At 35.6% G+C, this 14,872-nt stretch overlaps 4 protein-coding genes and 1 long non-coding RNA gene across 5 annotated transcripts; 3 read left to right on the top strand and 2 right to left on the bottom strand.

Moving 5' to 3' along the window:
- Window positions 1–116: 116 nt before the first annotated feature.
- On the bottom strand, window positions 117–4,243 carry LOC9329453. Its single transcript, XM_002890605.2, has 4 exons — window positions 3,902–4,243; window positions 3,252–3,411; window positions 2,590–3,160; window positions 117–2,308 (listed from the first exon to the last, which is right to left on the bottom strand). Exons 2-4 carry the CDS (start codon window positions 3,345–3,347, stop codon window positions 390–392), a joined length of 2,586 nt encoding a protein of 861 aa, XP_002890651.1. The 5' UTR covers window positions 3,348–3,411; window positions 3,902–4,243; the 3' UTR covers window positions 117–389.
- Window positions 4,244–6,908: 2,665 nt separating this feature from the next.
- Window positions 6,909–8,034, top strand: LOC110225362. The gene is made up of 2 exons (XR_002329727.1): window positions 6,909–7,363; window positions 7,989–8,034. It is a non-coding gene; the product is annotated as an uncharacterized LOC110225362 (long non-coding RNA).
- A 1,033-nt stretch (window positions 8,035–9,067) lies between these two features.
- Window positions 9,068–10,575, top strand: LOC9326713 (eukaryotic translation initiation factor 5A-2). The gene is made up of 5 exons (XM_021014849.1): window positions 9,068–9,360; window positions 9,737–9,859; window positions 9,948–10,004; window positions 10,094–10,168; window positions 10,272–10,575. Exons 1-5 carry the CDS (start codon window positions 9,241–9,243, stop codon window positions 10,374–10,376), a joined length of 480 nt encoding a protein of 159 aa, XP_020870508.1. The 5' UTR covers window positions 9,068–9,240; the 3' UTR covers window positions 10,377–10,575.
- A 134-nt stretch (window positions 10,576–10,709) lies between these two features.
- Window positions 10,710–13,116, bottom strand: LOC9329452 (glutamate 5-kinase). Its single transcript, XM_021014846.1, has 12 exons — window positions 12,943–13,116; window positions 12,516–12,746; window positions 12,289–12,386; window positions 12,167–12,209; window positions 12,022–12,083; window positions 11,873–11,929; window positions 11,760–11,795; window positions 11,595–11,672; window positions 11,427–11,493; window positions 11,290–11,352; window positions 11,097–11,200; window positions 10,710–11,000 (listed from the first exon to the last, which is right to left on the bottom strand). Exons 1-12 carry the CDS (start codon window positions 12,998–13,000, stop codon window positions 10,905–10,907), a joined length of 993 nt encoding a protein of 330 aa, XP_020870505.1. The 5' UTR covers window positions 13,001–13,116; the 3' UTR covers window positions 10,710–10,904.
- Window positions 13,117–13,256: 140 nt separating this feature from the next.
- Window positions 13,257–14,760, top strand: LOC9329451. The gene has a single exon (XM_021014845.1). The coding sequence runs from the start codon at window positions 13,555–13,557 to the stop codon at window positions 14,560–14,562; it is 1,008 nt and encodes a 335-aa protein (XP_020870504.1). The 5' UTR covers window positions 13,257–13,554; the 3' UTR covers window positions 14,563–14,760.
- The last annotated feature ends 112 nt before the right edge of the window (window positions 14,761–14,872 follow it).

The following is a 14,872-nucleotide window of genomic DNA, read 5'->3' as shown; positions in this document are numbered from 1 at the left end:
TTTTATTGGACCCTCTGATCTAATTTGGCGTAGATAACATGTGTAACACTCAACCAATTAAATGTTGTTGTGACCTAAATTAAAGATGACGTATTAGAATCAAATTATCTTTTGAGTTGGCTAAGTTTAATTTGATTATTGGGCAATAAAGAAATCTATCTGTTTTATAACCAACCAGGCTATAATACAGAGCAAATCATGTTTAATCCATCTTACAGAAGACAAGATATACAAAATAATAAAAAAAAAGACACCAAATCACCTCCAAAATAGGTGAGAACAATTAAGAACATCAGTCTACTGTATAAATAAATGTTATAATCTCTCTGTTTTATACCCCCTCTATAGAGTTTCCAAGTTTGGTAAATTCCGATTATTTCCTGAAACTATCACGTTAAGATCACGGTTGCGGGATTACCTGCAGGAGGGCACCTTTGTCTCCTCGGTCTTCTTGTTGCTTGTCCCCATCCTGTGAGCTTACTGTCTTCAAGTCCTCCCACTGATACGCTCTCATTCATTGGCTGCACCATTGACGGGCATACTGGAGCTTGGCTTGTGTTAGTGACCAGTCGTTTTCTTTTTGAGTTCCGTCGACCAGCCAATCCAGAACTCCAAGTGTAGTCTCCGGTTTTCATAAGCCCCCCAAACATTTGGATATCTTCAGTGACTTCATGCCTCGACAGAGAAGAGAGTCCAGGGAGAATATCCCTCTGGAAATCCCGCTTTGGTCTTCCTCGTCTTGCTTGTCCTCTTCTTGGCTTGTTAATACCTGTATCTTCGAATTTCAGATTCTCAGGGACTAATGGCTCTGGCATGTAGTCTTCTTCCTTTGTCTGCTGTATATTCAGGGTCATCGCTTCAAAGTAATCAATCTCCCCAGAAGAATAGTCTTCCCTGTAACCCTCAAAGTCTGTGGCTTCTGGAGAACCATCAACCTTTCTTTCTAACTCATCACCGCAAGAAGTGATTATTTCTGCAAACCAAGAGAGCGGGCTTTTTGCAGCCGCATCAGTCGAAGAGGAAGCTGCGTCATCAGGATGGCGTTGGTGACCAGACATTGAGATGGCAACTAATGCTTCTGCTGCTACCTTGATGAGTTCATTCATAGAGTTTCCGTCTTGGCCTTGCATCAATCCCCAAGTTTTTTCATTTGTTTTCTCCTGCGAGCCATCTCCTTCTTCTTCACTCTCGAGGGTAGGGGGAGCTTCCAAATCTATCCAAGTTCTTGCTTTTGTTTTCACACTCATACTGGAAAGCAAGCCGGAATCTTCGTCATCCTCATTAGCACATGAATTCAGATCAATGTAGTGTCTGAAGTTGGCAGCTTTTTTCCCTTCTTTCTTGTCTACATAATAGGCTTTAGCACCATGCTGGTCAACAGAAACCGAGGCATCACATGGCAAGTTGATATCGAGGTCTCGCTTTACCAAGTGATTTACTTCCTTGTGTTGATTAGCATTCCATAAGGAATGAGAGATAAGGGGCGTACGCTCCTGTTTGCAAACAAATTGCTTCCCAAAGATTGGGCCCCCAATAATTTTTGTACTACTCTGAGAGTTGCTCATTTCAACTCTTCCCATGTTTGCATTATTAGAGTATGAAGCAGATCGCAAACCCTTCAGAGCAGAAGCGCAAGTCAGGTCATCCCCTGCGTCAGTTCCATCCATGGATTGATTTGTCGAAGCATTCAAATCAAAGAAGCCATTGGACATTCCACTTTTGTAAGGGGGCTTAGGTTTTAGCCAGGGCAACCCAGCTGAGTATTCCTGCTTTTTTGGCCCTTGAAGACTTACAAAACTCTGGCTATTCGCTACCTCGCCTAAAGAAGCATTTGGTTTAAAGCCGGTTGATGGGAAATTAAAGAATGACTGCTTTGACCCTGAAGAGAATCCTTGATAAAGCCCATTAGAGACATGGCTTCTATTCTCAAAACTCGAATCTGGTCTTGCATGTGTGTCAAAATTCATGCAGGGATTTGTTTGAACTGGGTAAGATTTCTGATGTGAGCTGCTCATAGGGGTCTCCCAGGATGAAGACCAATGGGTCCATGGTCTGACAAAGTCAGGGCGGTAGTCGTTGAGTAATCTTAGAGCATTTGATGCCACACTTGATTCCACGTAGCTATCATAAGAAAAGTGAGGAGTCTTTGAGCGAACTTCTAGCTCACGATATGCTCTTTCCCCGGAGAATTTGACCTTGCTATGATCAGTTGTAAGATAGCTCTGAGGTTGAAATGCATTGTTAGAAAGTACTTGTCCTGAATGGGAAGGCAGATGCAGCTGATCTCTCTGAGTGCTCCTATCATGCCCTAATAACACAGCCACACAAAACATTTGAGAAATAGAAGATAGGCAAAAATGGTAACATATTACTGAATCAGCACAAAATTCAAAACCATTCTATGAGACGTATATGCACCATACATAGGAACCTATTGGGAAATATTTTCCGCTCATTAAATATTCTGAGTACTGAGTAGGAAAGACACTTAAAACTTGAGCCCTAGTTTCATATCATTTCAAAGATTATAGAGAAATCAAATGTAAGTCAAGAGCATGTAACTAGCCACTTATTAAAGAAAAAAGTCACCTGCTTGAAGGACCATCCATCCATTTTGACTTCGATATTTCTCCAACCACTGACCTTGAACATGAGCATTGTTTCTTCCATAATGAGAATACATATCCCTTGGCAGAGCAACAGGTTCTGAATCTTGCCATTTGAGTGGCTCATTCAAGTCAGCTAAGCCATTTGAGTTCTTCACATCCAAGCAAGAGCCTGAAGGATAGCTCCGATGAGAAGCATCCCATCTTCCTGATGTTGACTGGTTGTATGGAGGGAAGCTTGTATTCTCACCGGTATCACTAGTTTCATCAGTATCAAGATACTCATCGGCTGGGAGTTGAAGATCAATCATTCTTCTCCTGACCTTCACATCTCTAACCTCGAACGCATCCCCATTTTGCAAACGACCGTTGCAAGCTTGTGTGCTGCTTCCTTCTCCATATGTTGAGTTTGGTAAGAGAAATCCAGGTAACTTCCTCTTACCTGCATTTTCCGATGTATGATCACTCACGTTCATATCTTCATTCAAGCTCTGCCCTTTTACTTCATCGACCAAATTCCGCTGTACTCTATACAAACGGTGAAGCTCATGCACCTACATCGATACAAACAAATCAATATCAAGTAGACACGTAAATGAACCATTTAGAGTAATAATATAAGCATCAAGAATGTAGATACATTACCTGATTCTTAAAAACGGCTTCGTGCTCAAGCATTGTTTGTTTCATGAAATCTTTCTCGTATCCTGAGTATGATGATGAATCCGCCGCATCTCTCATTGCAAAACCCGTCTGATATCGCCGCCCATATCGCGAATTTGCATCTCCACAATACACTGACCAACTGCAAGTATAAAAAAACTTCACTGAGATCTCTCTTATAAACACCATTATACAACAACAACCACATAATTCATAAACACACGTGAAACAACATAAACCCATAAAAGCAAATTATGAGATGATCATAATATAGATTTATTTTGTCGTATCTAAAGGCAAGGTTCTGCAAATAGAGATCGAATCATCAATGATAAACCAGATTACACGCAAACTAATCCCAATATAAAACCAAAACCAATTACGAGAATTAACAAAACAACAAAAAGAATCGAATAAATTCACATTTATAATCAAAATCAAAATCAAAACCAGAAGCTAGATTCTGGATCAATTGACTTAAATGACTAACCTAATTTCATCAAACAATTAACACAAAAATTAAATCAAATCAACGAGAAGAATTATATATATAAAAAAAGAGAGACGAACCAATGAATAATTTAATACAGAAAAATAAAATATAAATATAAATCTGGTGATAGAGATATTACCTCAGACCCACATCTTCTGATCGCAATTTGAGCAGAGAAAAATCGGTGACAGATTATCGAAAATAATGAACAATAAATAAAAAAAGAAGAGAAGAATAAAAAGTGCTTCCTAGATTCACTCCAAATTTTTTATCAATAGAGAAAAAAATCTAAAGTAATAACAAAAAAAAAAAAAAAAAGAGAAGAGGGAGTGACAAATAATCAAAACTCCTCCATGGAAGAAGAAAGCTTAAGCCGTCTTCTCCGATCCGATGGGCCAACTCTCTCTCTCTCTATCTCTCTCTATTTGCTCTCCTTCTCTCTGGCTTTTCTATCTCTCAGATTCTTTAACGAATGAAGTAAATAAAAGAATAAGACCTTTTATATTGTTTTTTATTTTTTTATTATTAATTTTTCTAGGATTTGGTGTTTTTTTTTTCTTCTACTAAATAAATATAAAAATTTAATAGGCTTCTAATAACAGTGACATGATATTTTGTCAACACTCGGTCTTCTTTTCTGCTTTTTTTTTTTGTTTCCTTTTTTATTTCATCATCTAATCATTTCTATACATTTTTCTGTTTTCCTAAGCATGCATTTAAGTTGTTCCCTTATGATTTTTGAATTGGAGTAAATCTGTCATTAAGAGTTAAATATGGTATTAACAATTTTAATTTTTGAATACATTAGTTGAATTCCATGTATATACCTGCGAAAAAGTTGACTAAACTACAAGATAAGATAGTTGGACAATATATCACTGTATGCTCTGAATAATTATTTTAAAGTTTTAAATTGCAATAAGCATGATATTCAGAACTAAAATTTTTGAATATACTAGATAAAAATTTTATGAATGCAGGCGAAAATTGACTAAACTACAAGATAAGACACTTGGACATGGTTGTTTTGTAGTTTTAATTTACAATAATTATGGTATTAAAATTTTAAAATTTTGAATATATTAAGTGAAATTTTAAATTGCCCGCACGAAAGTTTACTAACGGGATAGTTAGACAGTATACCACCGTACTGTACGCATTGAATGATTGTTTTGAAGTTTTAAAATGTTGTAAATATGCAATTTAGAGTAGATGTGGTATTGAAAATTTGAATACACATTAGATGAAGTGATTACGCGCGAAAGTTAACGAAACTACGAGATAAGATTATCGAACAACATATATATATATATATAATTTTGCATATGTAAGGACTACACAGTGAATTGTTTTGTTAAAATAATATATATATATATATATATATATATATATCACAAGTGTTTTATTAATGTATGCATATATAATCAAATATTCTAAAATTTTCTTCTAAATTTTTTTATTTTCAATATCATTCCTTGCACCACGATCTTTTCACCTACCTTGATCTCTTAACAATCAAAATTGTATTGTCATACTACCATTTCTCACCGCTTTTATTTACCTATAACAATCATTATGTATCATGTAACAAATCATGTTGATATGTCAATTAAAAAACAAATGACATTTTAACGTAGGTTTAAATTTTTTGATGAAAATTATGAATTTGTAACTCTTTGTGTTTTAGAATTTTTTAATGAAAATGGTATAAATGTATTTTCTTACTAGTTTAGTTTAAAAAAGTTTTCTGTATACATGCATGTTTATATTTCTTAAAATGCTTAGTTTTTAACATAGGAGGATCACAACTTGCTTTTAAATGATCTTTTCCTTATTTTCTAGTTTATATTAATATTACATATCTAAATATCATTAGATATAGCAACATAAATGGAATTTTCTGATTGGTTTTGATTAAAAACAAATTTGCACACATATCATCTATGAAAATATACAGGTGTCAACATTTGAAATACACATTTTACTTTTGTTGTATGAGATATATATATTTTTTTTTTGTCATCCGTAATTAATTGTATGAGATATTTTATAATAAGTGTTTTAAATAGTTTTAATCAAAAAAAATTCTTATAAGTTTTTTCTACAATCTGGCAAAACTTTAATTATCAACACTAATCAAAAACTTACAAAAAGAGCTATTTTCTCAATTAAGTAGTAGGAAGAGTTATTTTCAAATACAAGCGTCTTAAAAGCTGGTCTACTCTCAAATTTCTTCAAAATTTTCTATTAGAGATTATTCAACAAATTTGCAATTTGGATAATTTTATCCATATACATCTTGACTAGTTCTCCAAACTTCTTCTAAACTCTATAATGTTTCTAGCATTTCCCATTAATTCACACTCTCTAATAACATAATATTGTAAGACAAAGTTAAGTGACAGTATTTTTTTTTTGTGCACCAAGTGACAATATAATTACATAAATTTATGTTTGCTTTGTTTGTTGCTTAAAATTTTGAATTTTGAAAAGTAAATATGTCATTCTTTGAAAAAAAAAACGGACATGGTTTGTTTTGTCTTTCCTCCTTTCATTTACTTCATTTCAAAAGTTTTAAATGGTCAAAAATATCAAGTTACTTTGTATATCCCGAAAATGATCAGTATATGTAATATTGTTTAAAGTTATAAACTCAGATGTTTAGAAATTAAAACCTTTGAAGAATTTTTTTTAACATAAAAAATAATTGGTTAAATATACAACTAAAATGTTGTTATTGTTTATGCTTAACCAAATTTTTTACAAATAATTTATTCTTTTTATTTTTGATTTATTTTACGTAAGAATTCACAAAAAAGTATATTTTTATTTAGCTCAAACAAACATTTCTTTTGACAGCCTAATATTTTTTTTATTTCTCCGTTAGATATATTTATTGCAAAAAACTAATACTGTAATGGTTAGCATCAGAAATTTACGTCTATAACTGGTCCAAATTCATCCACACTTTATAAAGACAATTCATTTTTGATTTTAAAAGCCAGAGATTATCTTTCTTTCAACCAGAAGCAGAAATATGATTTTTTGAAAAACCATTAGCCTATTATAGATAGATAGAAATAAAATAAAAGCTAAATGCATCCAATATTTTTAAAATTTCCTATTAAAACCAAAAATTCACCCAAAATTACAAATATGATAAAAACAATATAATGGTTAGTTTCTAAATTAAGCATAAATTGTTTATAAAGTTAGTTAGACCAAAAGCCATTGGTCCCACTCGTGAGCCAAGTTTGAGGTATTTTAGTTTAGGTTTGAGTGGGAATATAAGTACCCCTGGCTTTGTAGATAATTACGATTTCAGGATTATTGTTAGAAGAAATAAACTTTGGTTTCTGGTCGTCCCTGATTGGTTGATGAATATCCCAGAAATAAAAAATTCAATAAAAAAGGCTGTTTTGTGGAGATTATTTACATTAACTGCCACTATCCCAGAAAAGCCATTGGAGATGGCCTGAGACTCCCTGACATGTGACAGGTTTTAAGTGAAGGCACTGATATTAATGAGCGGACATAATCTAGAACGAAAAAACCCAAATCGACGACGCAGATTTCCAGGCTCAGATTCTCTCTGTAGGCTGTAAGCATCTTCGTATTCTTGTTAATTTTCCGTTTCCAAATCAATACAGTGTAACGATGATTGTAGAATGTTAATTTTGAATTTAAATGAATATTTACTGTATGATTAACTAAATGAATATTTACAACATTTACATTTCCAATTAGTAACCAGTTAAAGTAGTCAAAAAACAACTTGTAAGCTAATGGATAGACAAACATCATAAAACGTTTTCATGCCTGTAGTTGTTCAACCATAACACTGCAATGTTGTGTGATGAAATACTACTTAGTTATTCTGATTAGGCACAGGAGCATGCTAAGTTGAATAGGAGAAAATTTATTCTAGCGATAAGGTTTCATATCTGCCGTTTTCAAATTTAAGGCTTTTGTTGCCTTCAGATAGATTGTGTATACTTATTGTCAACAAAATTGTTTCAGAATACACAATGTATAAGGAAACGACAATCATGACTCCATCAATGAACTCATGTCTGTCTTAGTTATATCTTCTTTGTTTTGCATCAATGAGTGTGATTGAGGAGATTCTTTTGACAGTGAATTTTGATCGGTCTAATTGTCAAAAGTCTTTTGTCCAGCATAAGCTCTGAAAGACTTTTTAACATTTGTATATGGATGCTGGTCAGGTGAGGTTATCTCTGCTTGTTTGGATGAGAAGATCAGAGTCTAAGATACACGACGACAAGAAAAAGGGCTTTCGTTTTTGGCTGATGTTGGTGGAACAGTGGGATGCATAGCAGTATCTGGGTTTGAATTAGTTAGTATTATGCATCGAAGCAGCAATGCACATATATAATTTGTGTTACTTAGATCAACCGATTAGGTGATGTGGCTTTTGAAAGGAACTAGATTCACTTTTCAGATTCTGCTTAATCCCTGAAGATGTTTAATGCTGCTCTTGATAGCATGACATGCAGTTGGATCGTATTTGGGCGATTAGCATCAGTTTTTTTTCCAATACATCACGCTCAAGTGACATTAAGTAAGTCATGATTTGATCATATGGTAACTTGTCCCTTTTTTCTTCTCCCCCTCTCTCTCTACATATCACGTTTGGGAAGATGCACATTCCAGTGTAATCCAAAATCCAGAGACAGAGGACTTTATCATGCATATACTTCATGTTCTTGCCACACAAAGTACAAATGGAGCTTTGGTCATTGGTGACAATGAAGGTTATATTATAGAGTATGAGATGTTCAAAGTAGAAAAAGACACTCTTTTGAATCTTTGATTCAGCTTCCCAAATACCCAAAATAGCATCACCTCTTTGGTCTATAACCAAAACTGAAGATCTCTTCAGTGTTGCATCAAGCTACCAATTATCAAAAAAGCTAAAAAGAAAGTGAATTTTTTTTTTCCTCACTATACTTCATTCTTTTCATTTTCTTCACTCCAACAAGCCTCTCTATAAAACAAATTAGCAAGTAGATTTTCTTAAACACACAAAAAGAAATTATGTTGTATTCTGAAAAGTCTAATAACCTTATGTTAAATTAAATTAAATCTGGCCTTTAGTGTCAAAGAAAAGCTCCATTTTTATTTTTTATTTTTAAAAAAGGAAAAAAATATGAGGAATTAGACGCCGCAAGCTAAAGTGGGGCCGCGTGGAATGCACGCGAGAGATACAACAGAGAGAAAGGATAAATCTGGATAAAATCTAAACCGTTGAGAGATTCTAATCCAACGGCTGATAAATAGGATAATAATACAGTAACCCTAGAAAGGTCTCCTCCTCCTTCCTCTTCCCCTCCTATATAAAAAAATTGACATCACTTTTGCTCTCTTCCTCTCCCTTAGGTTTTTTTTTTCCTTCCTCTCAATCTCATCTTCTTCTTCATCGAAACCTTTCTTCTTCTCTCAATTTCTGGTGAAATCATGTCTGACGAAGAACACCACTTCGAGTCCAGCGAATCTGGAGCTTCCAAGACCTATCCTCAACAAGCTGGTAACATCCGTAAAGGTGGTCACATCGTCATCAAAAACCGTCCCTGCAAGGTCTGATTTCGTTTTCCTCGTTAAACATCGTTCTCGATCTCTTTTTCCTGATTCTAGATCTTCGTCTCTGTATAGGAGCTTCTTGATTTTGTTCTATCCTCGGTTTTTGATCTGGTTCTGTTTAGGTTGAATTATTGTTGTAGATCGCTTATTAGATGAATATGAGGAATCATCTTCTGCTATTTGATGGTTGCCTCTGTAGATTCGTGGAATTTTGCGAAATGAAAATGAAAAAATGGATAGGAATCGAGCAATATCAGACGGCGCTTTTTGTGATGTTGAATCTAAGTAGTCTAGTGAATGATGTGATCTAACAGCGATGGAGAACATAGATTTGATTTGATATTGATTTCGTTGGCCTTTTGTCGATTGTTAGGTTGTTGAAGTTTCGACTTCAAAGACTGGTAAGCACGGTCACGCCAAATGTCACTTTGTTGCCATTGATATCTTCACTGCTAAGAAGCTTGAAGATATTGTTCCATCTTCCCACAATTGTGATGTAAGTTTCCACAAAAACTAACTAGAGTCAATTTATTGTATTTGATGAGATGTGTGATCTGATTTGAAGATTGTTTCTTTTCTTTCAGGTTCCACATGTGAACCGTGTTGATTACCAGTTGATTGATATCACTGAGGATGGCTTTGTATGTCTTTCTTTGTATTCACTTTCCTCATCACTCCAGCTTTGTTTATCTACCCTGGCCATAACTTTTTTTACTTGTTTATATTATAGGTGAGCCTTTTGACTGACAGTGGTGGCACTAAGGATGATCTCAAGCTTCCCACCGATGATGCTCTCACCGCCCAGGTTATTTTCTTGTCTATTTATACACTCACATACGCAAATGTCTTGTAATCATATTTGGAATCGTGATATTGAAAACAATTGTGGTTTTTTTTTGTAAATGCAGATGAGGAGTGGATTTGATGAGGGTAAGGATGTTGTGGTGTCTGTCATGTCTTCCATGGGAGAGGAGCAGATCTGTGCCGTGAAGGAAGTTGGTGGTGGCAAGTAAACAAGTATCATTCGATATATTATTACCAGTTTGACAACAGACGTCAATGTTATAAGAACAAAAAGATGTTTTCTTTTTCCTAATTTAGACCCTTTGTGTGTGTTTCTTGTTGCAAGACAACCATATCTATTGGTTTTGGATTGTTGAAAAGTTTGTGTTGAAGCATTCGAAGTTTCCTATGAGATGTTATTCTTAAATCTCTTTTGCTTGTTCTGTGATTATGTATGTTCACGGATCTTGTTAGAACTTAGAAGCCACTTGCTGCCATCTGCACGATGTACATTGCTGTGCACGAGACAAGAGTTTAGCACACATTTTATTTAACAATAGCAGTCAGTGTAAGAATGGTGATTGATTACTTATGTAAACATATTACACAGGTTAATAACATTCAACATTTTAACTTGTTTTGACATTACACAATATCGTCCTCGCACAAAGTCTGGTAAATATGCAGAAACAATGAGATAGTATTAGCAAGAAGAGGTCAATGCTTCTTTGTTGAGGAACTGGAATTAGTGTGTCTGTCTACTTTGAGAATCTGATGATAGTACCAAACCAATCTTCAGGAACACTATCTCTCAAATCACCATTGAGTGCTCTCTGTGAATGAGTTGTCGCAGCCTGTTTAAGAGATTAAAAAGAAAAAGCATAATCGTGGTTAAAAGCTCCATCTTTTATCTAAGAGATAGTTAAATGCAAAAGATGTCTTTAATCTACCTTCACAATGTAGACATCGATTCCAAGTTTTGCAATCATAGCAGCTTCTGATATCTTTGTTTCCATTCCACCGGTTGTATCGTGCGCCGCAACAGAGTAATCAACTGTTTGATTCCAAAAATCAGACAGGTTTTAACTAAGCCCTCAGACTTATTGCAGTGCACAGTTTTACAATACTGGTTTTTACTTTTACCTTTCTTGTTTGTGTGCTCCAACACTGGATTCACAACCTTCCAGCTTCCATCTTCTCCAACAGCTGCATGAACCGTTAGGATTAGGCCAAGACTTTTAATAGAGATGAAAAAAGAAACAGTAAAGTTTGGAACTAACCGATCTCTTTCAAGAGCACAGCGTCAGGCTCTGAAGGTGGTCGATCGTAGACACCTAGTACATCTGTCTTTGTAAAGAGTTACTCAGATAACAAAGAATAAAGAATATATAGGAAAGAGGCAGAGAGAACACAAAATAAATTTCCGGTTTATACTATGAAAAGGATACGAGAAAGACAACGTATTCTGGCTTCAAATGATCTGCAAGATGACGGATGATAACATCACCACTCAATATGGTGCAGCCCTGTTCAGGACAAGATTTTTTAACTTTTTAAATTGTAAACGGAGAAGAATCTAGAGAGCTATTTGGTATCCCGGGAGAGCATATTACCAGTATATTGTCCAGCACTGCATCTCCATGGAGAACCTGGCCAGGACAAAAATTACAGTCAGAAGACTTTGGGAAACATCTACCTAATGCCACTGGTGGGATTCAAAACTCACAGGGACAAATCCTGAGTCTATTGTTTTAGCTACGGTTGATAGATCCGCAGAAGCCACCTAATGCAAAAAGCAGTCTCATTAGAATCTGAACATACATGCTTCAGATCAAGAAATATGTAAAATGAAAAAGAAGTTCAGTTGGCTCTTACATCTCTTTTGGAGGTTGACCAACCACATGAAAATGGAGACATGCCGATTGTAGGAATGCCCTCTGCAAGAAAGCATAACGTTTAGCTCAAAATTCATCTTTTACTTTTAGCCAGATGAGAAAAAGAGAACAAACTTAAGAAGTACCTCTGGCAAGTGCTCGTACAATTTCAAGATTAAGATTTGTGACCTGAAAAAAGAAGTGGAAACAATCAGAACAGCTCAAGACTAGCTTAAGTAACAGCACCAGATTTAGCTAACAGTCTCACAGATATACGAGTAGCAACGAAACCAGCTTTGACAATAGGTTTCTCAAGTCCTCCTTTGTGAACTCCAGATCTGCTGGCCTGAAAGTGCCCAAAGGAACCTAATGACACAGATTAGAACAACACACAATAAACCCAAAAACTAAATAACAGCTCAACAACACAAGCAGGTCAATAATCTTAAAGAACAGATAAAATGTGCTTTGATAATGAATCAATCTCCAACTAACCTGCGCCATGAACCACAACAAATTTGCTAAACTCAGAAGACTCTTGATCTCCTAAGTCATCCACATCACAAGAAATCTCAGAGCTTCCAGGTCTCTTGCTCCAATCCATTCCAATAACCTTGCTCGAAGCTGAACCCTCCATCATCGCCTGACGTAACTGACACGCAACGACCTCCAGATTCTCATCGTGAATCTTCTCCAGCTCGTTCTTGCAAGTAATCGCCGCACCTCCTATCAAATAATTTAGACATTTTGCTGTTACAAAGTCTAGACAGGTAAAAATTGATGGAAAATGAATAAAAGAGAGATCTTTAGAGTCTTCCTCCATTTTTGGGATTGAAAAATCAAATCAGAATCAAACCCATAAGACAGCACAACTAAAATGAATCAATCCAGCAAGGATTTGAATAGGGATCAAAAGACAAACCAAGTTTCACAATGCAACGAATTGATCTGCTTCGACCCTCAGAAATATTCAGCTCCATTGTTGTGTCTCTAAAGCTCTCGTCTTTAGTGGTCAACGGTGTTGTCACTCCCGCTCTAACTCAACTTCATCGTACTCGTTCCCTTCTTGCCATTTCCTTTCGCCGGAAAGATTCTCCATAGAAATATTCTTCTTGTTTTTTCCCCTAAAGAAGCCCATTAAGCTATTATTGGGCCTAACCAAATTTATTAATTACTCCAAACCGGATTTACGGTCAGTGTTTTAAGGTTTCAGTTAAATTAGCGGTTTACCTTCAAGTTCGTGATGGAGAAGAGAAGATTACCTCCGACAAAATCACGTTCACTTGTGCCACCGACAAAACTGGAAATCTTTCATTTTTTTTTCCTTTCAAAAAAATCATTCTCTAAACAAAATTATTGTAGGAACGAGATCTGTGCCAAGATTCGTATTTTCCACTTGAATGACCCAATTTGATTCCTGGGTTATTTGAAAGATCTTCTCTTTGCTTCGATTTCTATCTCCGCTGCTTGTGAAATCAAGATTTTTGGTATGTAATTTCGAACTTAGCTGAAACCCACTTCACTCTCAGAAAAAATGGAGACGGAAACGAATCAGGTTTTGCGGAAACCGGAGCTGAAATCATACAGTCACAAGCAATTTCACTCTTCAAATGCATTAGAGATCTTGAGAGAAACAGTTCGAATCCTCCGGTACAATCTTGGTGCTTTCATGATAACTACTGCTGTTTTGATCTGTCCTGTATCTGCTTTACTCTTACCAAATTTTTTAGTTGATCAATCACTAGTGAATAAACTCACACTGAAGCTTCTTTTAGTGGCAAAGTCAAGTGGTCTTCCTTTGCAGCCTTTTGTCAAACACTCTTGTCAGAAATTCGCTGAAACTGCTGTTTCGTCTGCAATGTGTTTCCCTTTGTTCATCACTGTGTCTCTATTGTCTAAAGCAGCTGTGATTTACTCAGTGGATTGCACTTACTCGAGGGAAATAGTTGATATTAGCAAGTTCTTGGGTACATTGCAGAAGATATGGAGAAGAGTTGTGTTCACTTACCTTTGGATTTGCATTCTGATTGTTGGTTGCTTCACTTTCTTCTGCGTTCTTCTTGTTGCAATCTGCAGTTCATTCTCTGTTCTCGGCTTTTCTCCAGATTTCAATGTTTATGGAGCCATGTTAGTTGGTTTAGCATTCTCTGTAGTTTTCGCCAACGCCATTATAATCTGCAACACGGCGATCGTGATCTCGGTTCTGGAAGATGTTTCAGGGTTAGGAGCAATGATGAGAGCTAGTGATTTGATCAAAGGGCACATTCAGGTTGGTTTGTTGATGTTCCTTGGGTCAACATTAGGATTGGCATTTGTGGAAGGATTGTTTGATCACAGAGTGAAGAAAGTGAGTTACGGAGATGGGTCTTCTAGGTTATGGGAAGGACCTCTTTTGGTGTTGATGTATTCCTTTGTGACACTTATCGATTCAATGATGAGTGCAGTGTTCTATTTTAGCTGTCGAGTTTATTATAGTATGGAAGCTTCTAGAGGTGAAACTCAACCAATCATGGAAACGGTTGCGGTTGTGGATGCTGAGTAATGGTTGTGTTGTGCGGATTAAACTCGGTGAATGGACATGGAAGCGTATTAGCTGAACAAGAAGTTGTATATTAAATGGGGTTTTATTGAACATTTTTTGTTTCACTTAAAAACTTGATGCATCTTTAATGTTTTGGTTATATATGGTTTCTGTATTTACATTTTTTTTGAAGATTATAGCATCCCAAGTTCGTTCCTAGTTCTGCACTTCTGCTCCTGTTTGTTATTGCCAGTTTGATTGTGTCTTGAAAATCTTGGGCGTAAATAGTAAGTTTAAAAAGTAGATGGGCTGTTATGCAATTTAATTATAT

This window comes from Arabidopsis lyrata (genome assembly GCF_000004255.2).
Source record: "Arabidopsis lyrata subsp. lyrata unplaced genomic scaffold ARALYscaffold_1, whole genome shotgun sequence".
NCBI lineage: Eukaryota > Viridiplantae > Streptophyta > Magnoliopsida > Brassicales > Brassicaceae > Arabidopsis > Arabidopsis lyrata.
The sequence above is the reverse complement of the archived record's forward strand: the minus strand, read 5'-3'. Positions and strand labels throughout refer to the sequence as shown.

Bases quoted from the DNA above. Each gene is read 5' to 3' on its own strand.
- LOC9329453 (XM_002890605.2), bottom strand. From the start codon at position 3,347: ATGAGAGATGCGGCGGATTCATCATCATACTCAGGATACGAGAAAGAT. The intron at 3,161-3,251 runs GTAATGTATCTA...GTATCGATGTAG, and splicing joins AAGCCGTTTTTAAGAATCAG to GTGCATGAGCTTCACCGTTT. The intron at 2,309-2,589 runs GTGACTTTTTTC...CTGTGTTATTAG, and splicing joins ATGGATGGTCCTTCAAGCAG to GGCATGATAGGAGCACTCAG.
- LOC9326713 (XM_021014849.1), top strand. From the start codon at position 9,241: ATGTCTGACGAAGAACACCACTTCGAGTCCAGCGAATCTGGAGCTTCC. The intron at 9,361-9,736 runs GTCTGATTTCGT...GTCGATTGTTAG, and splicing joins TCAAAAACCGTCCCTGCAAG to GTTGTTGAAGTTTCGACTTC. The intron at 10,169-10,271 runs GTTATTTTCTTG...TTGTAAATGCAG, and splicing joins ATGATGCTCTCACCGCCCAG to ATGAGGAGTGGATTTGATGA.
- LOC9329452 (XM_021014846.1), bottom strand. From the start codon at position 13,000: ATGGAGCTGAATATTTCTGAGGGTCGAAGCAGATCAATTCGTTGCATT. The intron at 12,210-12,288 runs GTGAGACTGTTA...TTCTTTTTTCAG, and splicing joins TCGTTGCTACTCGTATATCT to GTCACAAATCTTAATCTTGA. The intron at 11,353-11,426 runs GTTAGTTCCAAA...CGGTTCATGCAG, and splicing joins TGTGCTCTTGAAAGAGATCG to CTGTTGGAGAAGATGGAAGC.
- LOC9329451 (XM_021014845.1), top strand. From the start codon at position 13,555: ATGGAGACGGAAACGAATCAGGTTTTGCGGAAACCGGAGCTGAAATCA.